We start from the raw sequence: 27,999 nt of genomic DNA, 5'->3' as shown, positions 1-27,999 counted from the left end.
GGAGATAGTACAGTGAGCCCTGGGAACCCAGGAGGTGCAAACTAGGCCAGGCATTCATGGGTAGGTTTCCTATTGCTAATGCTCATCCCCTCAAAGGAGAAGAAGTAGCTGGGATAAGGATATGTAGAGAAAGCTGGTCAGGGAGAATTGCGAGAAGACAATTGCTCATAGCTGTAAACATTCCAACCCAGGATGGTTGTCCTAGGGCTTCTGTTTCCATGATAAATACCATGACCACAAACAAATTGGGGAAAGAGTTTATTTCATCTCACAGCTTGAACCCTATTGTCCAGGGAAGTTGGAGAAGGAGCTAAGAACAGGAACCTGGAGACAGGAGCTGATGCAAAAGCCACGGAGGAGTGCTGCTTACTGGCTTGCTCCGCGTGGCTTGCTCAGACTGCTTTCTTACAGCAGTCAGAACTACCAGACTAGGGGTGGCACCTCACGCAGTGAGCTGGGTCTGCCCACGTCAACCACCAATCAAGAAAAGACATCACAGGCTTACCCACAGGACAGTCTGGCAGAAGTTTTCTATTGTGGAATCACTCTCGCTTGTGCCAAGTTGATAGAAAACTAGCCACAGAGGGGTTCATGCAAGGTGAGCATCAGGACTAGGAGACCCCGAAGGACTTCTGGAATCTAATCAATGTCATTCTCCCCCTTCTGACTGCAGAGGGAATGTGATTAGGAAAGAGCCCCAGCCAATGGAAGTAAGCGATCGCCCTTAGTTTATCATCTATCCGTCCGTGCATGTACAGTGCAAGTATAAGTGTCCCGGGGCAGAGAAGTTTGGTTGGTAAAGTGCTTGCTGCTCAAACATGAGAGCCTGAGTTCAATCCTCAGAACCCATGCAAAAAAGTCAGGCATGGTGATAGCCACCTGTGATCTAAAAGCTGGAGAAGCAGAGACCAGAGGAGCCCTAGGGCTCACTGGCTAGAGAGTTCTAGAGTCTTCCAATGAGAGAAAACAATTTCAAAAGACAAGGTGGATAGCTCCCAAAGAATGGTACCCAAGGTTAGCTTCTCTCTCTCTCTCTCTCTCTCTCTCTCTCTCTCTCTCTCATCACACACACACACACACACACACACACACACACACACACACACACACGAACCTTCCCCCCAACAAGTTTCTGGTGTTCCCACAGCCCTGACAAGAATTTCTTGCCGCTGCCCTTGGCTGCCAGCCAGCCGTCTCCCACCCTGCCCTCCCACCCCCATGCTCCGGCTTCCTCCAGCTGAGCCTTGCACTTTCTGAGAAGCGGTTGGGTCCATTGCCAGCTCTCCCAGTGCAAGCCATATTTGTTATTGTAATTATGTGATTTAAATTAAACATCACATAAAAGGATGAGATACGAGTTCGGAAGGAAATACAGTCGCCGAGATGGAAACTCCATCGACTTCTCTTGAACGACTCTGCAAAGGAGTCTCTGGAAAGAATCAGAAGGGCACAGCCACCCCAAAGTTAGGTCCCTCAGATCAAGATCAAGAGCTTGGTAATAGTACTAGTTAGTAAACATCTGTTGTCCTGGTGCCTGATAAATGACATCATGATTGTGACTTAGACAAAATACAAAGTCTGGAGTACAAGCTTGTGGTCAGGGAAAGGCCTTAGTCCTATTCAAAGCTAACTGGCAGTTCCATGGATGTTTAAGTTGTACACATGGTAATGACCTGTCTAAGTCACATGCTTGTCTTTTTATGGTTCCCTCCCTAGAAATTCAACTTTAATTGCCTAGTGGCATCGTCCGTGAGGCTTGTGTGCTGGGAATGAACACACTTTATAAAGAACCAGACAGTAAATGACAATGGAAAGCTTCCTCACTATATAAGGATGACCTTTAACTTCTGATCCTTGTCCCCTCCCCTCAGCCCGGCCACCTCCCAATAGCCACTGTAACCATTTCATGGGCTCTGGGGTGTTGAACTCTACCCGTCCCTAGACCAATGCCTATTCTGTGGCATGACACAGCACAGTGGACTCAGCAGCACTGGCCAGTATGCAAATGGACGGATGGGCGTGGCTGTGAGTCAGCAGAGGGGGAGACTGTATCTACAGAAATAGACAGGAGTCTTGCTTGGCAGCCACATTCTTTGTTATTGATTTGTCCCTCGGTGGGGCTGGAGATAGGCGAAGCTCCCATCCTGCCTCACATGCAGCCTGGGGAGATCATCAGGAGCCAGTAGGCCTAGGATGGTGACAAGTGACCATGCTGCAGAGAGGACACGCTGACCAGGAACAGCTGACCAGGCATATAGGACCAGTGGCATTGTGCCAGGGAGTCAGGAGGGGCAGCCAGAAGACGCTCTGTGTAGAGGGAGCATCACTTGCAGAGGCAGGAACTCAGAGTGTTCCTGCCTGGGTGTCACGAGGTGGGGCACATAAGAGTTTGGGCTCGGTTCTGGAACTGGTGGATCTGTCCCTCCACTAGGACTTTACCAGGATTAGCTTACTTGTATCACAGTGTCCCCTCCGTCCCCCTGACAGGCGGTGGGAAAGACATGAGATAAGACTGTACCTCTCTCCCCTATCTGGCCCTTTCCCAGGCCTGCCGTGAGGATGAGAAATGGCTCACACTGGAGACTGAGGTACAGAAAGGCCCAGAGCCCCACAACCCCACGAGGTTATGCTGGTTCAGAACCACTGCCCACTTGAGGGGCCATGGGTGCTCACACCAGATGCACCTCACAGAGACAGGAACTGCCCAACCCAGGAAGCTCAGCTCCTCGTGACACCCTTGCACGCTTCATATCTGGTGCCTGGATACACGTGTGTCCCCTAGGACTGGCCGTTTTCAGGGATGCTGGTATTTAAACCAGTCTCCTGTGTCTCTGCTGACAGGCAGCAGTGCCCTGGGACTCACTGTTGCACCCCAACACCCTGACAGCACAAGAAGCTTCCGCGAAGAAATGCTTTCACAAGCCGCCATCCTGCCGCCACGAGCAAGGCTGAGCGCACTCTGCAGAAGCGCCCCAAGTCATTCTCCCCCTAATCAACTGTGGGCATTAAAGGGAGTGATTTTTTTTTAATTCTCCCCAAGCCAGATTCCATTAATGAAGCCCCATTTAACAGAAGTCAATTTACCAAAAAGAAAAAAAAAAGCCAAAAGCCACCTCGAGTGTAATTGCTTAAATACATTTTATGTAGTACTGCAGTAGCGGTTTACTGGGCAAGCTTGGAATTCCCCAGGCCCCCCAGAGAGAAGTTAATGTGGTCAGAAAGGTTTGAAGGGGGAACCTCTCCTTTTGTGTTTCTCTCCTTTAATTACGATTCTGAGAGGGAACAAAATTAAAGAGAATCCTGGTGGGTAGGAGGAAAGGAAGGAAGACATAGGATAGAATTCTGCCTAGGCTGTTCCACGGTTGTATGTGACAGTGGCTCTCTGGCTGAGTGCCCAGGCTCCAAATGAGATGGTCTAGGTTATAATCGCACCTCTGCCACTAAATGCTGTGTGCTGTTGAGTGTATTTCTTTACCTCTCTGTGTAGCCAGGTGGCCCAGTGGGAAACAGTATAAGAGCACAGATGTGAGGGCGGACACACTCAGAGATCAGTGTTACTTCCAACCTACAAAGCTCTCCTGCGTGACTAGTAAGAGTGCTGTGTGCATGTGTGTGTGCAAAGGTGTGTGTGTGTGTGTGTGTGTGTGTGCACGAACGCACACGTGTGCACGCACATGCTCAAGCTGAAAGCCAGGCAGGAGACAGGCCAGCAAAGGGAAGGCTCCCCTGAGAATGTGACATCTGCCTGACAGCTGGAGGGAGTGTGAGCCAGTAGAGAAAAAGCCAGCAGGACAGGCAGAGGGAACTGTCAAGTGCAAAGGCCCCGGGGCAGAAGCAGGCCTGGGCAGTTTTCACAGCAAGCAGTCCATGTTTAGAGCATAAGAAACAAGAGGTGAAGGTGTAAGCAGGGAAGGGGGGCTTTGCTGGAGGCCATGGAGGTCCAGCCTATGGACTTTAAGGACGAGAGGCACTGCGGGTTCCTTTTGCTTTGTTTCCTTTTTAATGAACGCCGCTAGGGGTCGTTTATACAAAATCATACTCCGAGTCGTGAGTGCGCAGCTTGTTGAATTGCTGGTAAAAGTGGCCTTCCCACACAGTTAATGGAGCCTAGATCCTTCCCACGCAGTTAACAAAGCCTAGATCCAAACCCTTTGCCTCCTTCTCAGACAGGCAGGATCCACGGACAGCTCCCAACCCAGCTCTGGCTACCACAGGTCCACTTCCTCTCACTGAGAACCCATCTTTCCCAGAGTGCCAGCGAGTGAGACCGCATTGTGCCTTTCGTGTTCATGGTCCGCATTCACAGACCTTACTCATGACGCTCACTCATGACCCATACTGTCTAACACTCACTCTCCATGGTCCGGATCTGCCCACACCACTCTCTCTTTACCACCTGAGTCCCCTAAGTCTCCACTCTTCTGGTTCAGTGACCTCAGCCTGCAAGTTTACCGATATCTTTGTACTTACTGGTGTGGAAAGGAATTGTTTGTTGGTTTTGCCTTTTGATTTTTGGCAACCAGGTTATCTTGCTGAGCAGCACAGACTGGCCTCTAACTCTCAGCAATCCTCCTGACTCAACCTCCCAGGGGCTGAGACTCTTGGAGAGAGCCACTGTAGTTAGTTCTATCAAAAGCTTTGTGCCCATGCTGGCCTCACCTCTCCACAGCTGTTTGACGAGCATCCCGCTACAGAAGTCCTCAGTTCTGCGAAAGGGCCAAAGACACCCTTAAATGCTCAACATGTAGGCTTGGAAAGACAGGGAGCAGAGCTAGGGAAAGAAAGTGGGGGAGGGGAGGGGAGGCAGAGGGAGAGAGAGTGAAGGGGAGGAGAGGAGAGAAAGAGAGGAGAGAGAAGAGAGAGGAGTAGAGGAGAGGAAGAAAGAGAGAAGAGGAGGAGGAGGAGAGGAAAGAAAGGAGAGGAGAAAGAGAGGAGAAAGAGGAGAGCCTTGCGGTCTGGGGAGAGATGGGCAGCTCAAAAGTGCCAGGAAGCCAAGCATCACTCCCACCCACTTCACTCCTAAACTGGAAAGTTCCCTGCCCCAACTTCCAGTTATACTCTGGACTGCTAGACAACCCCTCCTTGCCTTTTTTTTTAAGCAGAAGCCGTGGGGTCTAAATGATTCAGGTGAATTTTGCCTAATTCTGTTTCCGTATGTAAATAGCCTCCAAACTCTGTCACTGAGCCCAAATTGAATTTGGCCTAGGGTGGGGAGCCCACGGTACCAATTGAGGCTCCTTAGGAAACTTAAATGACTCACCATGTAATAAACTATTTTAAATGGGATCTGGTGAAATACTGTAATTGGTTTCTATAATAGTTCTTGCCCAAGCACTATGGGTTATATTCCTAGAGTTTTGTGTGCGTCAGCATTTTCCTGATAGTAAAAATTCAGTTCAGAGGGTACCAGGCTTCTTGGTTAAATCTTTTGTGTAATGTATATTTATGGAAAGCCACTATTTAGCTCTCTATTGTGCCCCTCCAACACCCACCCCCTTGCCTTCTCCTCCTTCCCCTCTGTCTGGGAGACTCACCTGTGGGCAAGCATCAAGTTTCCAATTGGCTGAATCAATAGGAGCCTCAGCAGGGACACAGAGGAAGCCGAGAGTGTGTTCTGGTTGGCCCTTCCTTGCTCTTTCCTGTTGAGGTTTTCAGAAACCAGGCAAAGATCTGGGTAGAGAATGGCTTTTGCCAGACAACCCTATGGTCAGGGTGTTTCCTGTGTTTCCTCTGCTCTGGGAGTGGATGGTAATGAGCTCCCCTCTCCCGACTACCTGTGCCCCACCCCATCCCTTAGTACCAGCCTCCGGAGCTACTCCCTTCATACTGGCTTCTCCATTGCCTGTATCACTTTAACAAGGAATCCACGCCTGCTTTGTACCAAGTATCATGCTGGTTTTTGCAGGGTATCATTTTGTGGAACCCTTGTAGCCCTGAAAAGGGGACCTCAACAACCCTGTTCCATAGATGAGGTCACAGAGTCTTCGAGGGTTTAAGTGACTTTCTTGAGGTTGTACGGTGCAGCTAACTGGTCCCGGATAGACCCAGATGATTCCCTACTCAGCCATCATTGAGGGGTGATCTTCGGGAGACGTGGCAGAATAATGACTGAATAGGGTAGGGAAGGAGTTGCTGTGGACAGACTGGGATATGCCAGGCTCTGGACTAGCCTTAGTACCTAAACATTTGCTTGCTTAGCCCCGTAGACATGGGGGCTGGGATTCTCACTTAGAAAGGTCTGGTGCTGGGTACAAGGTCACAGTAGGGAAGCCTTGGTCTGAGTCTAAGCCAAGACCTATGTGGTTTTCAAGTCCAGAAGCTTAGGACCTGGGGTATTTCAGGGACTTCTAGTATCCTGACAAGTGACAGTATAGCGCAGGAAGAAGGGAAACAGGTGACACAGTCCCCAGACAGAAGACAGCAAAGACCCAGACAGTAGGAAAGGCAGTGCAATGCCAATGGGATTGTGCATAGAGGACACTCAACTTGTCTTCTCGCCTCCTGGGGTGGTCTCAGGCCCAGAGCATCTGATGGATTAGGGGAATCAGGGATGAAGGGAGTAACTTGCCTCGAAATGTCTCTAGCCACACAGACCCCCGGCTGCTAGAGAGGGGTACAGATGGTGGGTCGACCCCTTGATGTCCTCTTTTGCTCCTGACCTCTCTGTGTCCTGTCCACCCAGGTTTACCGGAGCCAGTCTCCCAGCCCCTGTCATCAGCAGCAAGAACTGGCTGCGGCTGCACTTCACGTCGGATGGCAACCACCGGCAGCGTGGCTTCAGTGCCCAGTACCAAGGTAGGCACAGCCAAACTGGGGCATCCTCTGAGAGCAGTGACAAAAGTCATGGAAGTGACCTTAGAGGCCTCAGTCCCACACACTTGGACACACATGTTACTTCAGGCGTCATTGTCTTGGGTCCGTTACATTTGTGGACCCAGAGGTCTCCACAATTGCACCTCTGCACCTGCCCAGGTAGCCTTTAGCCGCCGTAGTGGTAGTTCCCAGGTGCTGTAGGCCTGACTGTCACTCTTCAGGCCAGGGTCGTCATCATGAGTAGTGCTAAGAGTCAGGTGCAGTGTGAGGAACGTGGCAGGCACCTCCTTTGCTCTTCATCGTCGCTCTGTGCTGAGTAGATGCTGGCTACACATCCCTTCCTTAGCGAGAGACACTAGTTTCCCCGCTCCCCTCCCCACCACTCTCCTAAGCCAGAGCCCTGTGTTTTCTCAGCAGTTGTTAGCTGATCTCCCTACAGTCGGGAGGCTCCCCACACCTCCACTCTTCTCATCCTATCTAGAACACAGTTCTTTGCAAGCAGAGGCAGAATCTCCCTAGGGATGACCCCTGCTTCTTCCCACCTCCCATACAGGTGAGAACTCAGAGCAGAGGTGGCGCATGGAAACATAGGTTTATATGTTATAGGATGTTCACGCTCCAATAAGGAAGGCTTCTGGACCCCAGGAGCCACCTCTAAAAGAGGAATGGGTTAACCCCGAAAGGGGATACACTCTATACGTGAGGGAGAGCCAGACGTGCAGTGGATGCATGGTAGGGCCCCAGGCATGCCTCCAAACCTTTCCTGTAGTTTGGACAGTATTCAAAACTGATAGATACCTGGAGTCTGGGGTCAAAGCTGCAGGTGTTGGAACCATATCGTCATATCTGGGCTTCATGAGTAGGCTCATTCCCTCTGCCTACACTAAAGGAGATTTTTAAAATACATAAAAATAAAAAATAACAGACCAGAAACCCACGGGACCTGAAGGCCCTGCGTTGCCTGGATTTCCTGGAGACAGTGTAGCCCACCATTGAGATCTAGCTCCTGAGTGACAGAGGCAGCCACCTGCACCTTCCTGTCGTGTTCTCCCAAACAGAAAAGCAGCGCCCAAGAGTGCACCTCCTCCCGCGGGAGTAAGTGCTGGGCGTGCCTGAGAGCTCAAGTTCTCAAGGCTCTCAATGTCTCTGTGATAGGGGAAAGCGCAATGGCAGGCCAGAGCCACAAGTGCACCAGGCAGTCTCCGGGTCTCTGATTACATCCCTGCTGCGTGCCTGCTCCCTAGCTACCATGTGTGGACAGTCTCTAGGTCTCCCCCTCACTGCATCCCTCCTGTGTGGCTGCTGAATACCTACTGTGTGCTAGGCTCCATGCAAGGCAACCTTCAGCTCTTAATCCCTTCAGCAAAGGCTCAGATAAGCTGTGTCACCAGCCCAAGAGCACACAGCCCCGACCTGCACGGTGAAACTGGGATTTGCCTACAAAGTCTTTCTGAGTTGATCCATAAAATCGCAGGCTTTGTGCTTAGCTGTCTCCCTATGCCTTTCTGGTCAGTGACTTTGAAACTTTTGGTGAGTGAATCATACCCCACCATAAACATGTGTATGTATGTGTATGTCCATATACATGCATATGTATATATGTATGCACACATATATGTATATGTATATATTGGGAAAATGCGTACACACATATATATACATATATGTATATATATATATATACATATATGTATATGTGTCACCCAGGGTGTTTGGCTTTGGTGTGAGGCACCCTGAGCTTTGCTCTTCCACTTGGTCATGCTAGCCACAAACTCTGACTTAATTTCACAAGTCTGAAGTGGAGATTGGCTCACAATCCAAGAAGTTCTGTTTCAGGCATGTCCTTCTTGAAGCTTCTTGAAGCCCTCCAGTTAGTGTCCCCTCATGCTCCCACACGGGACTTTTGTGCTGCTGTGTCTCAGGGCTGCCAAGGTCATGAGTACTTGGTCCCCACTGACTCTCTTCTATTCTAAACAAGTTTGCATGAAGCAGGTGTATTGGCAGTTATGTTTTTATAAGCGCATAAGGCATGACCCAGGACTGGTATACTACAGGCCCAAGATTTCATTTATTGCATTCCAGTCCAGGGAGACTCAGTACAGATATGGATTGCTTAGTGACCCTGGTGCCTTGTTTCTAATGGTGATGATAGCATTGATGGTGATGATGGAGGTGATGATGATGATGATGGAGTTGGTGATGATGATGATGATGATGGAGGTGGTGGTGTTGGTGGTGATGATTATGGAGATGGTGATGATGATATTGATGATGATGATGGAGGTGGAGGTGGTGATGTGATGATGGAGGTGGTGATGACGATGATGGAGTTGGTGATGATGATGATGGTGGTGGTAGTGATGGTGGCGGAGGTGGTGATGATGATGATGATGATGATGATGGAGGTGGTGGTGTTGGTGGTGGTGATTATGGAGGTGGTGATGATTATGGAGGTTGTGATGATGATATTGATGATGATGGTGATGATGATGATGGAAGTGGAGGTGGTGATGTGATGATATGGTGATGATGATGATGGAGGTGATGGTGATGACGATGATGGAGTTGGTGATGATGATGATGATAATGATGATGGTGGTGGTAGTGATGGTGGCGGAGGTGGTGATGATGATGATGGTGGTGGTGGTGGTGATGATTATGGAGGTGGTGATTATGATGATGATGATGATGATGATGATGATGGTGGAGGTGGTGATGATGATGATGATGATGGTGATGATTATGACGGAGTTGGTGATGGTGGTGGTGATGAGGCTGGGAGACAACTCAGTAGATAAAGTACTTGCTATACAAGTGTAAGAGTAGAATTCAGAACTCACACAAATATCAAGTGAGCGTGGCACCCCGCCTGTTTTCCCAGTGCTCAAGTGGTAGAAACAGCAGGTCCTCTGAGCAAGCAGGCTAGTTGACCAAACTGGCAAGCCCTGGGTTCAAGTGATAGACCCTACCTCAGTAAATAAAGAATAAGGTGGAGAGTGATTGAGGAAGACATTTGCCATGAGTGTCGGTCCTCCACACTCATGCACACATTTGCACAAATACCTGCAAATGCACACACCCACACACCATACATACAGCAACAATTACAATGATAATAATCACAAGAGAGTTTAGTTGTGTTTGCGGCCAGGCACAATTCCAGCTACTACCATGGTGTCAGAAGGTCTGAGCCCTAACCAGCCTCAGTTCTAACTGACTGCCAGAACAGGAGTGATCTTCCTGTATGTAATTCACAGTGTTCCCTGTGTGACATCACTGTGTGCTGGCACAGGAGGATGAGTATCTGAGGTTCAGCTCAGCTGCTGAGAGAAGAGTTTAAAGACAGACACAGAGGTGAATCTGTACCTTCCCTACAGCGTGATAAAAACCGGAGTTGGGCCCGATTAAAAACTCTCAGATACGATGTAATGGGAGAGATTTATAATGGGTTAGAGAACAAACCAAAATAAGACAAAACCAACGATAAGAAAGAGGTAGTAAGATAAGATGGTTCTCACACAGATGGCTGATACACAGTAGAACAGGGAATTCTGGGTAGAGAATGCCCAGTCTGCATCTGCCACATGGAAGGCTGTGTGGCCATTTGTGTATCCCTCCATGGCAGCCCCAGTCTAGCCCGCCCTGCTTGTGAAAGGCCCCTAACCTAAGGGTGGGTTCTGTGCTTTGAGACAGCTGAAAGGAAAGGGAAAAATAGCACAGTGAAATGAGGCTGGGGAGATGGCTCAGTGGGTAAGAGCACTTGGCCATGCAAGCGTGAGAACCTGGGTTCAAATCCTCAGCACCTTGTAAAAACCCAGGCAGGGCCTGTAACCTCAGCTGCCAATGGGGCAGAGACGGGAGGATCCCTGCAGCTTGCCTGGTGCCAGCCTAACTTGAGGTGCAGTGAGAGACCCTATCTAGAGGCAGTAAGAGAAAGCTCGAGCAGGCCATCCGACAAACTGTTGAAGGAACAGTGGGGCCGCTTCCCGCCGCCCGCCCAGCTAGCTTTACCTGAAATATCAACCCATTTCTAATAACTGTGTAGCATACCAGAAAGGATCTTAACCTGCATCCATCTTGGAGAGGAGAGCTATAGTGTCTGCCTCGGAGAGGAGAGTCGTAGCGACTGCCTCACTGCCTTCTTCCTCCCAGCATTCTGTTCTGTTTACTCCACCTACCTAATTTTCTATCCTATCAAAGGGCCAAGGCAGTTTCTTTGTTAACCAATGAAAGTAACACATAGACAGATGACCCTCCTCCATCAACAAACTGCCTCCTCTGGTGAGCACACAGGTGCACATCCCCTAAAACATGCACATATGAGCACAGACATGAACCGTGCTCTTACATGAAATCCAGATTTCGGCCTTCATGAAGATGGGTTCCCTGGAACATATTTGCATTCATATTCTTTCGCACCTGGTCCTGTTCTCAGAGAACAGACTGTTCCTAGCCAAGGAGGGTGGCCTTCAAAACCCACGTCCATGGTTAGGCAGCCCCTTTACAGAAAGTGTTTGCCCATCTCAGGCAAGTATGCCAACCAGAGCGTGGGCAGGAGAGGGCTGGGTGAGAGAAACCTCTTCTTCCAACTGAACCCCGCCTCCCAAAGGTTCTTCAACCCCCAAAACAGTTCTTCCAGCCAGGGACCATGTGTTCAAGCCCATGTTCCCCTGTTGGGGACATTTCACGTTCAGATCATGACAACATCTTCCCTCACATGTGTTATGGCCTAGCACCCATTACAATCCCTCTCCTCTGGAGACAGGGAATGTGATTCACCCATAAGGACTACAGGAAGTGAAAGGCAGCCCTGACACAATGGTAGGTGCTTAGGAAAAGGAGCCTTCAGCCATACGCCCACCCAACCTGTTTGGACTTCTTGTGCAGTAGAAAAGACAGGAGTGGGGTAGCCCCCTTTTCCTCCTGCATGTGTCCTTCATCTCACCGAATGATCACTGTCTGATCTGTTCATCCCAGAACCACATCCCAGCCTGCGCTCCACCGCCCCTCCCATTGCCTGTCTTTCCATGTGAACCCTGGTGGCTCAGAGACAGTGTGTGTGACACACACACACACACACACACCGTGCCCTCTACAATGCAAAGAGCAGGGGTCTCCTTTCCTTCAGAAATTCTAGTAGTCACACACTGTCCGGTGGTTAACCAAGAGGTCACACTTACAGCATCCAGTAATGCATTCCTCAGAACCTCAGCTGGGCCACCAGGAGACTTTCTGTCAGATTTGAAACGCCTCCAAGCATCATGTGCAGCCAGCTCTGAGGAGCTTTGCATAATTTTCTCAATTATCAGTGATCCTTCAACAGTCGGCTTCTCGGCAGTGGCCTGTGCCAGGACTCGGGTTGCTCGCTGCATTATTTCTATGCAGTCGCTTGTTCTTCATTAACTGGGGCAGTGACTCCAAGGACGCCAGGGCACCCTGACAGTAGCTTTCCCCATCAGCATCTCCTGAAACCCTCAGCCTAACCATGTCCATGTCTCCCTGTCTCCTTCCATGTCACCATCGGCCTTTGGCATGGCTACTGCGCTGACATTCTGCCAGATGTCCCCCTTAGCTTTCCTTCACCACAGGATATTAGTAGTGGAACCTCACTGTTAAACAAACGTTCCCGTTCGGGTTTGTCTCATCACCTTTCCTGTGTGAGAACACGCCACCATCTTCTGTCCCAAGAGCCTCTCCCACGTTTTCTAAGTCCTTCATGAATCAGGGCCGGGCCCTCCTTTCCAAACACCACGCCATTGGTCACAATAGCTTTGCTAATGATTTCTGTGCCATCAGAGCCCCACAGGCACGTCCAGCCTTTCAACATGTAACCAAGTTACAAAGCTCATAACAAAAAATATCTCCTAATGTCTTAAGTAAGCTTGTTGTTTTTCTTGGTCCATGTTTATAGCCGCTCTCTGCTTTGTGTGACCTCTGGGCCATGGCAGCACATGTCTGGCCTGAGAGTATGGGTTGCTGGACCTTCCAGCTAAAATTGTATCCAAGTGATCTCTGGCAGTACGACCACAGACTTTTGATGGTCTTTATCAATTTCAAGAGAGTCTAATGCCCTGGGTCCTGGAAACCTAAGCATCCCAAGGCTCACTTCTCTGAATTGAGATGTGCTGTGTGCAGGATGGGCGTTGGTGTCTAGTCTTCTGTGCCTTCATTTTCTAACTTATCACTCAATATTTTTCTGTCCTTTGCTATGCTGATATCCTGCCAACCTTTGGGGGTTGACATCAGAAATGATGCCACTAATTTCCCTATCTGTATTTGAGAATACATGAATCCTCTCTTTGGGAAATGTCCCAGGTTAGGTTGAATCTTAAGTTCTTTAAATACGGTCTTGACATGTACCATGACACCTGGCCTGGTCTCTACCAGAAGACCACCTCTGCCCTGACTCTTCCACTCAACTCTGCATGACAGTGCAGTAGCTAGTAATGCTATTCTATCCAGCCCCTTACTCATCAAGCCTGGCGCTTATACTTTGGATTCACCCTATGAGTCATTTGGCCTAGAGACAATGCTAGCTGCATTCAGGAATCATCATTCTTCCCATTGGTTCCAATGAGGTGGCTCCAGCAACTGCTAGGTTTACATCCTATAGCCTTCAGCCTCAGGCATCCGTCCTACTTGTCGCTAGTGTTCTGAACACGAGCAGAGGATGAGTAGTTGGCAAGGCTCCATCGGGTGATGGAGCAGCAAGGCTGGTCCTCAGCAGCAGCAGCGCAGCATCGTTGAAGGAAGTGAGATGTAAGATGCACATGCATCCTTCTTATGTCCCTAAAAGAGGAGATCAGAATTCAGTTTTCAAACTACAATCCTAAGCAGCTTTCAAGAAATGAACTCAAGGGAGCAAAACAAAATCCAAGCAAGAGAGGGTAAGGTTAAATCTGAGCATCTGAGATCCTCTCAAGAAGAGTTGGAGAAACAATTTGGGGATGAGTGATCACAAGGGGCTTAGGATTGACTTAGTCAACAGGACAGCCAACTACAGGCCGAGGATGTTGAGTCTGAATCCACAGACACAGGCTCTGTCTATGTCTGCACTCCCAGAACCATGGAGAGAGGACAGGCTTCCCACTTTGCTAAGACACCCTTGTCTCCTGTTAGCTCAGTCTGATAACTTGAACTTCAGACTAGAGAGCTGTTTGTACCACCAGCTTCCTCCTGCTCACCGCATGCCATGAGTCCCGCTAACCTTTATGACAGCAGGGAAATGTCTTGTATAATTAGCCAGAATGGAAGGGATAAGCAGGCAGCCTGGCAGCCATTCTCATTCGGAGGAGATGGATGTACCTACTAGGATTTCCATCAACCGGTTTGAGCTGGCATGTTTCTCTTGGGAGTCCTGACTCTGCACCTACAGTGAGAAAGCACATATCCAAGTGTGACTTGGATTCTCTGTGTGAATATCTTTAGCCACAGGCTCACATGTATGCTTATGAGGGTTCTGGTTGCAGACATGAATGACCACATATGCATCGATGACACCTATATGCTTCTGTGCACCAAGGGGTGTACGTTTGAGTGTGCTGAGAAACACCAAGGCAGCACCAGGCTGCACCTTTTGTTTACTTCATTGATGATCACAGAATCTTTCTTATTTTTCCCTTCTTTTCATGTGTCTCTGTGTAAAGGGTTTACGTGCATGTTCACACATGTATGCATGTGTGTATAGACGCACTTGTAGATGCATGCTTTTGAAGGTTTAAGGTTGTTGCCTGAAGTTTTCCTTCATCATTCACTCCTCCACAGTCTTCATGGAGACAGGCTCTCTCAATCAAACTCAGATTCACTGATATTTCCAGTCTGGCTAGCCAGCTTGCTCTGGGTCATCCCCTGTCTCTGTTTTCTAGGGCTAGAATTAAGGTGAGGCAACATAATGCCCCTGGTATTTATGGGGGTTCTGGGATCTGAACTTGTTTGGACAGTAAGCAGTCTAACCACTAAGCCATCTCTCCAACTTCCTAGGTAAGATCCTCCCTCTTTCTAGCAACTAGTGCCTGAAGGCAACCCCAGTGGCACAATACTTATGAGCACGCCCACTAATGGATGAATGTGTGCGCACTGTGAATGAACGTCCTCCAGAAATTCCCAAGATTCTTACTGACTTTCCCAACTATTCACTGACCCTCCTCTCTGACTGGTCCTGGAGTTGTGCTCTAGGGGCTCCATATTGACCCCTGCTCTGTGCTTGGGCCCTGCCCCTTGGCACCATGGTCCACTTGGATCTTCTGAGTTAGTTCATCAGTGAGCCCACTTTGTGGATAATTTCCCCCTGGTGTGCCATGGTCTACCTACCTGGGCAGGCTGTTTTGCTATGCAAAACCTAAAGTGTGGCTGTGTCCCTGGGATCCTCGAAGCTGAGGCCCCACCCAGCATGTGAAGGTGGCTCTTTGTTGCTGATGTCCCTGGTGATGTCTTACCCAGATCCACATTCCTGACTGTGTTAGACAAACACCCAAGAGGAACAACTTAAAGGGAAGGTTTGTCTTGGTTCAAAGGCCCCTGACTCCATCATTTGGGGACTGAGGCATGGTGGGAGTGTGTGGTGGAGCAGCAGCCTCAAGTAGCCGGGAAGAAGAGAAGAGCCATGGGCCAAGGCCCAGCTGTACCCTTCAAAGGCCTGCCCTCAGGGATCCACTTCCTCCAGTGAAACTCACCTCTCGCAGTTCCAACCTCCTAGTAATCCATTCAGATTTGACATCTGTCAATGAATAAAATCACCAACCAGGTCAGAGCCTTCCCAGTCGAATCATGTCTGGAGATGCACACACGACACACCCAGCTGTGTGCTGTCCAACCGTCCCAGATGTCTCTCAGTCCATCCTGAGTCCACCCCTGGTTAAGCTGACATTAAAAGGTGGCCCCTTAAGCCATCCTTAATCTTTAAAAAAAAATAACAAGTCCCTGATTCCATCCAACCATGATACAACTGCAGTTTAACCAAGAAAAAGCAGTGGTTCCCACTCCAGAGCCTTAAAACCTGAACAGAATCTAGGAGAGTTCATTGTCACAATGTAACATGGATATCTGGCATCCAGTTCTCATTAGAGATCCTGTCTACATGATTATCTTCTGCAGCCCAATCAAAACTTCCCATTGATCTCTGCTCACAACATTCAAGGCTTCTCAGGTTGTTTCTCCAAATTCCTCTAAATTCCCTCCCCAAACTAGTTCCAAAGGCTCCTGACCTACACTGTACCAAGCTCCACTTCTCCAGAGCCATTTCTGTTTAGATGTTGGTTGCTGTGATAAAATAAATCTCATGGATAAAAGATTTATTTTTGCTTACCATTCAAAGGTTTCCGCCTGGGGTCCACTGGCCCCATCACCGAGGGCCTGAGGTGAGGCTGGCCATCACTGTGGGGATGTGATGGAGCATAGCTACCCACGTCACAGTGCTCAGGAAGCTGAGAGAGACACACACAGAAGGGTTTGGCACAGGATAGAGACCCTAAGATACCCCATGACCGACCTTCTCCAGGCAGGACCCACTCTTGTTAAAGTTGTCAGCTCCTTTCCAAGTAAGCTCCGTCAGCTAGTACCCCGGGCTTCATGAGCCTTCCAGTGACGTTTTATGTATCAACAGTAATACTGACCCATTCTTCAGCTCCCTCATGTCGTGGGCCAGCTACAGGCTGTACCTCCCAGAGCCAAGGCCTGAGCCAACTGAACCTGGCTGGGTGTCTTCATAGATTCCCACGTGTGTCCAGCGACCTTTTGATGTCCAGAGGTATCCTGGATGGTACAAACCTAGAGGCCCTGCTCCAAGAGTAAAAAGTAACAAAGTTAATACATTGACTTGATAGGAAAGGGAATTGAGGGGAGGAGAAGGGAAGGGAAGGTACTCTGACTTGGGCTGGGGGATGACGTCATTCGTTACTGACCCCAGCACAGCTGCCAGGTCCTGAACCTGAGGGTTAGGCTGTTCTTCTGGGGTGAGTAGAATAGAGAGGGTGGATCCTGTCTTAGGTAGGGCTTCTCTTGCTATGATACAACACCATGACCAAAAACAACTTGAGGAGAGGAGGGTTTACTTCAGCTAACAGTTACACAGCACTGTCACTGAAGGAAGTTGGGGCCGGAACTGAAGTAGAAGCCATGGAGAGCTGCTTACTGGCTTGCTCCTCCTGGGTGTTTCACTCTGCCTTCGTATACCCCTCAGGACCGCCTGCCAAGGAATGACCACATCCACGGTGGGCTGGGCCCTCTTTCGTCAGTCACTAATCAGGAAAACACCTCATAGACTTTCCCGCCGGTCCGTTTGGTAGGGTCATTTTCTCCGTCGAGGTTTACAGATTTAAATCCTCTTTACAGATTACTCCAGCTTGTGTCAAGTTGACAGAAAACTGGGCAGCACAAGACCCCCAAATCAAGAGTCTTCCTAGGGTCCCAAGAGGGTTGCGGGGGGGGGGGGCTTTCCCTTGCTGCACTTTTGAGAAGAGAGGAAGGACATCCCCCCAGCCTCAGTAGCCTCTCTCTTCATACCACAGTTCACACACCCCGTCAATAGCTGTAAGGAAACCCCATGTGACGTGAGCCCCTGGGAATGGTGTCTGTGCTGCTCTGAGCACATCCTCGCCCCTTCCCTCCTATAGACTCTAGAATCAGAAATGAGAATCTGCGATGAATCCCCCAGCCACACCCCTGCCTCTTGGACAGGCATCTCTGCCGATTTGCCTCGGATGGGCTGCCCTGGACCACAGACCCCACACTTACCTTGTTGCCCCGGGATCTTGGGGACAGAAACGTCATGGCACTCGGACAGCTCTGCTTCTCCCAGGGATGGTTGAATCTCAGCCATGCCGTATTAGCAGGGTTTGAATAATGCATGTTTCCCTCCTAATGCCGTCCTTTGGATAATGTGCCCATGTTAGTGTTCATTGGAAATTTTCCTGCTGGATACACACAGAGAGCTCTGTACATTTATAAAGAAAGTTCCAGAGCGCAGAGGGAGGATGGGGCTCCGTGGTGGTGGCTGACTCTCATCATGCATTCCACGGAAACCATCCTTGTCAGGGGAACAAATTCCTTGGTCAGTTTTTCTATTTAGCCGGAAGTGGGGGCACTGGGAGAAGCCCCTGCACACCTGCCTCTATGGACGTTGGTTTGGGAAGGAGTGTGTTTCCTCCAGTCCTAATTAAGTCTGAGTCTTCAGCAACTGACCTGGGGATAGACAGGGAGAGGCTGGGCAAGGTGGTGAGTGCTCTTGGAATCACGTAAGGGGCCGGTCACAGGAAGTCTGGGCCTCCTCTTTGTGTTCTAACTCCAGGCACCTGACCCTCCTTGATTCCCAGTTTTAGTTTGTATCAAGTAAGCATAACAGCTACCAGGCAAAGAGGTTGGAAGCTTAAGGATGCAGTGACTGATGCCCGGGGCCCCAGATACTCTTTTAGGCACTGAGAATATAGCAGCTAACAAGAGGGCTTGCCTTGGCCTTGCTTACACTGCAGTGTGGGGTGATAAATGCACCAGCACTGGGGAGGCAGAAGGCAGAGCTCTATGAATTGGAGGCCGGGCTGATCTACATAATGAGTTCTAGGATAGCTAGGGCCACACAGTGAGAGCCTGCCTTAAACATTGAAATTAACCAACTAATTAATTAACGAAAGAAACAAAACTAGAAGTGGTGTGGTATGATAGAACGCTCAGGAGATGAACTCAGGATGGACAAGAGAGCTGGAACTGGAGGGGCCATTTTCATGGGTGCTGAGCAAAGGCTCACTGAGGGAAAGGGTTTCGCCCAACTACTTCCGGAGAAAGGGGGAGCAAGTCACAGATATGTAAGAGGAAACATTCTAGAAAAACTGGCAACCAAGGCAGTCAGTACTCCTGGCACATTGCAGGAACCCCAGGGAGACCTGTGAAGTTGGCGAGGAGAGGTGAAGGTCAAGGAGAAAGCCAGTGAGGCCGTGAGGAGAGCATTTGGTCTTTGCGGGTCATTTACGGACTCTGGCTTGTGCTCCACTAAAGAACTCCAAGTAGAAACAAATGTGTCGTGGTCTGACTCATGCTAACCCAGAGTTCCAATGACCCTTTGCTAAGAGCAGCCACACAGAGACAAAAGAGAAAGCTGGAAGGTCCTGGGAACCAGAGAGGAGGTAGCAGCAGCTTGGGTGACAGGTATGGAGATTGTTGGAAGTGGCTTAGGTACTGGGGAGGATTTCCTGTAAGGGATGGTGTGTGGTTTGAGAGCCAGGAGCCAAGGAGGCCAGTAAGGAACGTATAAAGCACCCAGAGCCTGGCACACAGCAAGTGCCTGGGCACAGCTCTTACCACTGCTGGGCATCAACCAGCAGGGTTGAGCCAGCAGCAGAGGCCAACTGAGAAGCAGTGAGTCCTTGATCTCTAGGAGAATGCCCTGGAGGACTGGAGAAGCCAGACCAAGGGGCTCTGATGAGGGGAAGGATGGACCTTTGTCACCAGGAGCTCTGTGGTTTGCATGTCATTCAGCAAAGAGCAGAGGGCCTGTCGTATAGACAGAACCAAGACTATTATTTAGCACATCAGGTAGCCATCCAAGTTCCACTCCTCAGTGACTTCCGGGACTCAGCTTCCCCTGACCGCAAGTCAGCTAGTGCGGGCGGAGTCTGACTGGACCCAGGGGCTCAACCCTCCAGCCACATCTTCCCATGATGGTAAAGTTGCAACAGAGAAGTCTAATCCAGCAGGTAGTTTTCAAGACTTTGGATTCAAGGCCTCCGAATTTCCAGTGGCCAAACCTAAGGTTGAGGGATAGGAGAGAAATATACCTCACTTCTGACATGGCTACAAAAATCATACCACAGGGCAAAGATATCTATAGCTGAGTGGTAGAGTGCCTGACTGCTAGGCATGAGTGCTGGGTTTAATTCCCAGTACCACAAATATCCATATCACAAATGATACGATATGGGAACCAGTGACAATCTGAGCTTGACCTACTTTGCCACTCCCTGTCTGGGCTGGCTCAGAAATTGGCTGGGGAAGAATCTACAGAGTAGCAAACATGCAGTCAGTGAACTGTGCTTTCATCTGCTTTCTGTTGCTATAACAAATACCCGAGGCGAATCAAATTAAAAAGAAGAAAGTGTTATTTGGGCACATGATTTCAAGAGGCTTCTATGATCTATGGGCTGGGCCTGTGGCAGTGTAGTCCATGCTGGAGAGAGCCTCTGGTGGAGGAGCCACTCACCATGGCAGCAGGGGATCAAACAGAGAAACAGGACGAGTCTGGAGACCAAAGAATCCTTTTGAGGACACATGCTTTATGACCTGACTTCCTTCCCATAAGTCCCACTTACAGAAGCTTCTGGCACCTATCGATAGTATCCCAGATTGACAATTAAATCCTTAGTACATAGTTTGGGGAGGAGCACTCCAGGTCCAAACCTAGCTGGCTGCAGATACCCACAAAAGACTCCCGAAGGGGAAGATTGAAGGTAGTTCATACCCAGGAACCTCAATAGTAGCAGAACTTCACCAGGAGAGGGCCTCAGCAGGTCCAGAGCCCTTCAGATATCACAGAGGTGACAGAGCCCCTTTCCAGTCTCCCTCAGAGTTCTGTTCCTTCGTGGCAGAACCTGCCACTCCTTGCTATTTGACTATACAGAAAGTCTTTCCCCATGGATGTCTGTCCTAAGCCAAGAGACAGGATAAATCTGACTTGCAGGTGTGTCCAACCTGTGGCTCATGTGGACCACGTGGAGCCCAACACAGCCATGAATGCAGCCCAATAGGAAATCATAAGCTCACTTAGAATGAGATTGTTGTCGTCGGCAATGTCTTTGCTGTTGCTGCTGGCTTCCATGGTTTTCAGAAGGTGGATGACAATGTTATGTCGCCATTGTCAAAAGAGCGGGCACCCCTCATTCTACAAGAACCCTGTCCAGGTCGCAGACTCCCTCTCTAACCTTCTTCCCTTCTCTATCCTCTCTAGTCAAGAAGCAAATCGAACTGAAGTCCCGAGGTGTGAAGCTGATGCCCAGCAAAGACAACAACCAGAAGACGTCTGTGTGTAAGTGTCGGCTGGCCTGCCCCCTGTGCCAGGGTCTAGGGCCTCATGCTTGGCTCTGAACCTCTGGTGTTGTGACCAGCTGTGACGGCAGGGAAGCCAGCCTCTACTAGATGACTTCCTTGGTCCCTCCCTCCCTCCATCTGCGCATGGCCTTGCTGAGCCTGCAGCCAGTGAGCAGCCTCAGGCTGCCCTCTGCCTTCTCTTTCCCTTGCCTCCCTCTAATTCCCTCCTCACTTCCCATTCGATCTGCAGTCCAGGGAGTCATTACTGTGCATTTCTCTCTTTATTTTTTCCTTTTAAATCACTTCCACCTGCTAAGACAGTTCTCTTTCTGGCGTCTCTTCAGGTTAGGACCTGGGGGGGGGGTCGACTCCCAAGGTCAGAGGTTAAAGAGGAGGAAGGGGCAAATCTAAAAAGCTCCACCAAGAGTGCTGGACATGTCTGGGCAGAGCAAAGTGGGGAATTGGGTCCTGGCTCTATGGGTGGTGGGAAAATCATGGTGGTACCCTGTTTGGGCAAATTGCGTCTTTGAGAACTTGTTCCTGGTACCCTGGTTTGGAAGATGAAGAGATCTGGTGCTTAGGAATGGTCTAGAGCATCATGTCCAGAGAGACACCTGATGGGCCTGTGATGAAGGAATTTAGGGTGTGAGCCTTGGGATAGGGTGCAGACACTCCGTCAGGAGGCTACTCTGGTACCCCAGGGGACTGTGGCTGTTTCCTTCCTGTCACTCCTTTCAGTGCCCTTGTCCTCTTCCCCACCCCCCATCCCTGCCCTCTGCTTCCCTCTTTGCTATTTCTTCTCCTGCCCCATCCTGCCTCACCTTCCGGTACTCATTTTTCTTTAATTACCAGACATATACTTGGTAAGGAAGGATGGTAGAAAACCACCAGGTTCCCAAGGTTTCTGCTGGTATCTGTGGCTACAAGAAGTATAAGGCAGAGGCAGTTGGGAGCCTAACTAGAATGAATCAGACTGCGGGGGCTCGTCCCAGTCTCAAGTTCCCTCGAGTCAGAGGTATTGGTGGCTGTTGGGTTAATCTGTAGGTCTTTGCTCCAGGAGGCTGGATGACAGAAGGAAGCTAGGGGACTCTGTTTCTGTGCTTGACTAAGGACATCAGGATCAAAGATGGGACCCTAGGAAAACCCTGGTCCAGCCCAGGACCATGCGGAGAATGATCTACTTAAGCCCTGGGCCCAAGAGTAGCCATGGAGACCGTATGAGCCAAGGCCACTGTGGCTTTGTTGTACACTTTGCCATAGAGCCATAAACAAGCTTAGAAAAATGCTCAACATTGGGGGGACCAAATATTTATCCCATGCTACCCAAGAAACTACTGACTCAGTTTTAATATCTGTAAAATGGCGATGTAGAACCCTAGCCTGCCTTCCTCCCACAGATTGGAGAAAGGCGGGCTAGGGTTCTGCATCACATTTTACAGGTGTTAAATGCTTAGGATGCTATTGGATCTAAGATGGGCCTTCTCTACTGTAGAAGGCCCACAAAGTAGCTGAGAAAAATTACATGTGATGTTGGGGGTGCATTTATCTTAGAGGGAGTTCATGGTTTTTACCACCTATACCTTTCCTAGCTATCCATAGCAGCCCCAGAAAAATGAAGAAACTAGTCCATATATATAATAAATATATCGTATTTCTTATGACGAAGTTTTAATGTCCATTGTAAGACTTCCTCAAACAGGGGTGAACTTGGCTCAAATTGCCCCAAGGTAGCTACTGATGTCTGCATAGACTTTATATTCTGCCCAGACCCGCTGCGGACAGATGTCTTCAACTCAAGGAAGGGGCAGGCCTTACTGATTTCCTCCTCTGACTCTGGTTCCTGGCAGTGCATCTGTTGGCATCTCCCTTCATTTTGGGTAGAAGGCACTACCATAGATTTCCCTTATTGTGGGGCTCTCAAGGGTGGGGTCAGGATTACCCCAAGTTCTTGACTCCTCCCCCCAGTAGCCAACAGCAAGTCAGATACAAGTGTCTGATTTAGACTGGCAGTGGAGGCGGGAAGTGCTGAAGACAGGGGAATGCCTTTTGCTTCTGCCATCCACAATCATCTGATCCTGGAATGTCAGTTTGCTTGTCAATGCCTTGAGAAAGGATGCTGCCTGGCCGTGAGTTGCCTCAGTGTGTTCTAACTTCCTGAATGGTACCCAAACCTCAGGGGCTGGCTGACTTCAGGGAGGCAGGGCGGGGAGCTTTGTCATCCTTGGCTCTGGTTTGGCCTCACCTACTTCCTTGATGGTGATCAGTACTGAGGGCAAAAGAAGTGGTGGGAAATGCCTGAAGGTGCTGCTGAGGGGTGGGTATTTCCATTGGCAAGGGACCCTGGGTTGACAAGCTGAATGGGCAGAACCCGAGGAAGGTGGATACTGAGCTTAGAATCTGCTGCAGGAATGGTCCACAGGCTGAATGAGAAAGCCATCGAGGGCAGCTCTTGGGATGAGGGACCATCTTCCCCTCCTGGTCACCACCTTTACTTCTCACACTCCTGATGTCCTGGGGACCCCAATTACTGCCTCCTTTCTTAGCCTGGACAAACACCATGACTCCCTGAAAACTCACTCTGCTTCAGAAACTTCAGTCTTGCTGTCCCAGCCTGCAGGCTTCAGGGTTGGTGGGAATAGTTCCGTTAAGATGTGGATGTAAAAACATTGGAAGTACAGGCTTGATAAGGAAAGGAACAGGGTCAAAACCAATGTCCAGAGAGCTGCCTCAACCTGGCAGTGTGGAGCCACCCAAGAGGCCTTGCCGCCGTTGCCACACAACCGAAAATTCAGCCGGTGTCTGGCCTGAGCTCGGAACCTGTCTCAGTGTTTGGGTTCCCTTGTCAGCAGCCCCCTGGACTACTTGTGAGCAGGGGCCATCCCAGGCCTCCACTTGCAGCAGTGAGCCGAAGCCTCAACTGTGCCCCATCTTCCACCACCTCCCATCAGCTCCCAGTGTCCCCACAGCCCCAGGTTCACGAGGCTCCTGCTCCCCCTCTTCCCACCTTATCATCTTTTCTGCATCCTTTCCCTGAACCACACACCTCACCAGACTCATCATCCTTGACTCAAGGAGCAGAGACCTTCCTTTCATAAGGAATACCTTTGTATTTGTTTTGTTTTAGGTCTTGGGTTTGTTTTTCGTTTTGTTTTGTTTTGTTTTGTTTTGTTTTGTTTTGTTTGCTTGGTTGGTTGGTTGGTTGGTTGGTTGGTTGGTTGGTTGGTTGTGTTTTTTTTTCTGACCATGTGACCCTGGTCGACTTGGAACTTGCTGTGTTGAACAGGCCGGCCTTGAACTCAGGGAGATACATCCTCCGCTGCTGTTCAGGTGCCGGGATAAAAGGTGTGTGCTACACACCCAGCCACACAGAGTTCTCCAGGAGCCCCCCATTCCTGTTTATTCAGGATAAGACTCACAGCCCCTCAAAAACCTTATCTCTGAAGCCTCACGCCTCAGCTCGACACTCTTCCCCCTCCCTACATTCCAGCTGCACCTGACAGCCCCCAGTTCTCTGCCTCCACCTTACTCTTCTCTGCCTGTCTTCTGCCCTTTTCACTGTCCCTGGGTGTCTAAATCTCACTTCTTTAGAAGATCCATGTTCAATGTCACCTCCTCTGGGAAAGCTTTGACACTTCTCCCAGTAATGGATGACTGACTGGTCCCCCATCTAAGCATCCCTTCATCACCTCCCACTTTTGGTCCTGAAGTGTCTTCAGTGCTTCACGGCTTCCCTCAACGGGAAACTCCTTGAAGATAGTGGTCATTCCCGATCACCCTTGGCATCTCCCCTGGTAGCCAAAGAAACTCTTGTACAAAAAAGGGCTCAATGAATATGTGCCCTCTGTGGGGAATGAGTGAGTAGGGTGTAAGGGAGGGGTGCAGTACCTCTCTCACATTATGGGGTGCTGAGTGGACGAGGGGAATATGAGCAAGCTCAGAGACTGTTGCTGTAGACACCCGTAACCCCTCAGTTGCCGTTAGAGTCATGGGATTGGTGGGTCCTTGTATGAAGCTTCTCTGGCCAAGCCGTCTGCCTGGCTTCCATAGTCAGTCATCCTCCACTCTGGAAATCCAGAGATATGAGTTTAGTTCAGCCTGACCTATGTGAACCATCAAGAGTAATGAGCAGGCAGGGCCGTAGGAGGTGCCTGCTGTGTGTGCTGTATTCGTATCGTCCGTCCTAGACCAAGCTCTGTTCTAGTTCAGGCAGGCATGCATATGGTTGTTGTAAAAAGGTGTGAGACCATCATAGAAATAGCCCAGATAACATCTGGTTGGTGCACTTGGCCGGTAGAATTGGGAGGGGTGGGGGAGAATATTCTGGTACTTGCTTACTGTGTGGTTTGTTGGGGGTCTGATGGGAAGCGGGCTCTCAGAGGAAATGTCCGCGTCCTGAGTTCAAGTCCCTGCTTTGAACTTGAAGCTGCAACTCTCTCTCATTCTTTACCGTTTCTGATCATGCATTCACCTTTTATTTAACTTTCTTTGAGTCATCTCTCCATCTGGGGCTGAGGGGGGAGGGGCGGAGTCATCTCATCTAGAGTCTCCATCCCTGGACCTGGAGTGCAGGATGGGGAGGTCACCAGAGCCTTTGGAGAAGCCACTTCCGGCCACGGGTGTGGGACGAGGGAACAGGATGGCTGTTGGGGAGGAGGACTGTCTCAGAGCCCACAGGGTCCCAAAGAATTTCGCTTGGATTTTCTTGCAAAGGATTTTTTTTTTTATCAAAAGCAGTCTCCCACTTTTCAGTCAGGAAAACCCTGTCCATTAGAGAGGCCCAACATCCTCCACAACTCTGGGTGAGCAGGGCCTCATCCTGTCTCCTCCTCCCACCCCGAGACACTGCTCAGCCCAGTGCCTTTCTGAGACTGTCTGTCTATGTGTGTGCTGTTTTTTTGCCTTGTAGTAACTCAGGTTGGTGTGTCCCAAGGACATAATATGTGTCCAGACCCTGGAATACCTGAAAAGGGCAAAAGACTAGGCTCAGACTTCAGGTAAGATCTACTGGGGGACTTTCTGGCTGAAAATGGGGTGGAGTGGCCTGGTTATGGGGAGAACAAGGCCTGCCCCTTCTGGAGATGGGGTGGAGAGGGTGGGGTGGCTGTAGGAGAGAGTGACACCGCTGGGGGAAAGCTGTGGTCCTTCTTAGTCTGATCTTTGGGAGGATGTCCCTGCCTTATGAACTGTGAAGGAGCATCACTAAAACATGCCCCGTTAACTGTCGCAAAATGAATGCAGCCAGAGTTCAAAGGGTCACTCTTGGCTGTGTTACATAAGGGTGACAGGCCTACAGTCATCTGGGGTACCTCAGAGCCCCTCGGACGGTGAATTTTTTGCAGAGGTCTGAACTAGCAAGGCATCTTCCCATAGTCCCCCTTTGCCACCGTGATTTATGGGTACCATCCATCCACCCTTAGCCCTCATGGATGCTTATCTCACGGCAGCTCTCTCTGCTCTCAGAGTCTCCTTTTAACTCAAACCTAAAACCATTAAATGTTCCCAAACAACTAAGATGAAGGGCAGCTGTATCCTCCAACAGATTTTAAGTGCTGAACAGGAGAGTCCAGATGAAAGGCCAGAAGGAGAGAGAACTTCCCCTGGGAGATCTGTTTTGGGAGTCAGGGCATACTCCTCAGGGCAGGGCTGGGCAGGCCCAGGGAATGAACTCACACACACCTTGTCTCCCAGGTTAGGATCCAGCGTCCAGTTCACCTGCAACGAAGGCTATGACCTGCAAGGGTCCAAGCGGATCACCTGCATGAAAGTGAGCGACATGTTTGCAGCCTGGAGTGACCACAGGCCAGTCTGCCGAGGTGAGGGCACCTGCAGAAGGGAGGCCATTCAAACAGCCAGGGCCTGGAGACCGGGGCCTTCGCCCAGGCTGGCTCTTCTTGCTCTCCACTGCTCCCTAGAACTCAGGTCCTACAACTTTGAGTAATTATCGTGTTTATTGCCATCTTCTCTGTGCCAAGGCCTTTGCTAAGAGCAGGCATAGAGAGGTGGGGAGACAGACAGAGCCCCTGCCCTGCGTGGATTTCACAGTCTGATGGGAGAGGAACATGGAAAGCAGGCTGCTGTCACAGTGCACAAGGAGATCAGAACCACGCGGAAACAGGAAAGCAAGCCACCCCTTCTCCTCCTGCGTTAGATCCATCCATTATAACAGAGACATATCCCAGCCTTCTGCCCCCGGCGCCCTTGTTTTCCCACACTCTGCAGTAAACAGACCTGTGGCTTCTGAAGCAATGCTTTTAGCTATACAGAGATATATATGAAACATGGCATCAAAAGGTGGCTCTGTGGGCTTCTCTAACAGTGTACCTGTCCTCAAGAGCCCTACTGCCCATGTTCTCATAAGCCGAAGAAGACTGCCTGCCAATGGCCATAAATGATATTAAAATACTGGAAGTGGGTAAGAGGCTGTCAGCGGGGCAGGACGGCGCTTAGCTGTTAGACTGCCCCGGAGAGCAGAGGACCTCACTTGGAGAGAAGGTCTATCTAAAAGGCCCACCAAAACAATTCTAGGCTGCATCCTTCTGACCAGAGGTGATGCTTCGCTTTGTGAGCACCTTTGCATCAAGATGAAATTCGTGCAGAGTGAGAGGGGGCTGTGGAAGACAACCAGACCGTTATCATCCAGAAGAATGCACAAAGTCAGAGCTAAAACCTGGTCCATCTTGTTGATGAGGAATCCCAGGGAGCCATGAAAATGTCTTCCAAGCAGGCCTTGCATTCATGCCCGTTTGTTCAAGTTTAAGGTGGCCCCCATCTGCGGTGTATGATGGTCCTTTGCTCCTCTCTACCCAGTTATTCCAAAGAGCCTCCGTGACTACTACTGCCTTTTATTTTATTTTATTTTTATTTACAATTAAGAATCCCCAGTATAACTGACCATTTGGACAGATTACCTACTTCCGCTGGGCTAACCTCTTCCCTCCAAATGTGCTCAATAGTACCTGCCCACGCTCGGTCACAGGGTTCAGGGCACTGACTGGGTGATGCTGAGGTGACATAACTGCTTTATGGCTCGGTAGGTGTTAGAAGGAAGGTGGACAACCTGTAGAGGGCAGGGACCCCTGTTCTACTCATCACTCGGGACAAGGCCTCGTCCATAGTAGGTACGTTAGAACAAGTGTTGAATGAGTCGGTGGAAAGGATGAATGACTGAATGGCCCA

At 49.9% G+C, this 27,999-nt stretch overlaps 1 protein-coding gene across 1 annotated transcript in view; it reads left to right on the top strand.

The window, feature by feature from the left end:
• Csmd2 (CUB and Sushi multiple domains 2) overlaps positions 1-27,999 on the top strand; it is a 562,459-nt gene that overhangs the window by 274,521 nt on the left and 259,939 nt on the right. The window contains exons 6-9 of the mRNA XM_085686610.2: positions 6,683-6,795; positions 20,744-20,821; positions 25,730-25,817; positions 26,512-26,636. Coding sequence (XP_085542736.1) covers positions 6,683-6,795; positions 20,744-20,821; positions 25,730-25,817; positions 26,512-26,636 — 404 coding nt within the window. The remainder of the gene's footprint in view (positions 1-6,682; positions 6,796-20,743; positions 20,822-25,729; positions 25,818-26,511; positions 26,637-27,999) is intronic.

Source organism: Myodes glareolus, chromosome 3 (assembly GCF_982192425.1).
Source record: "Myodes glareolus chromosome 3, mMyoGla1.1, whole genome shotgun sequence".
In the NCBI taxonomy this organism is placed as follows: Eukaryota; Metazoa; Chordata; class Mammalia; order Rodentia; family Cricetidae; genus Myodes; species Myodes glareolus.
The sequence above is the reverse complement of the archived record's forward strand: the minus strand, read 5'-3'. Positions and strand labels throughout refer to the sequence as shown.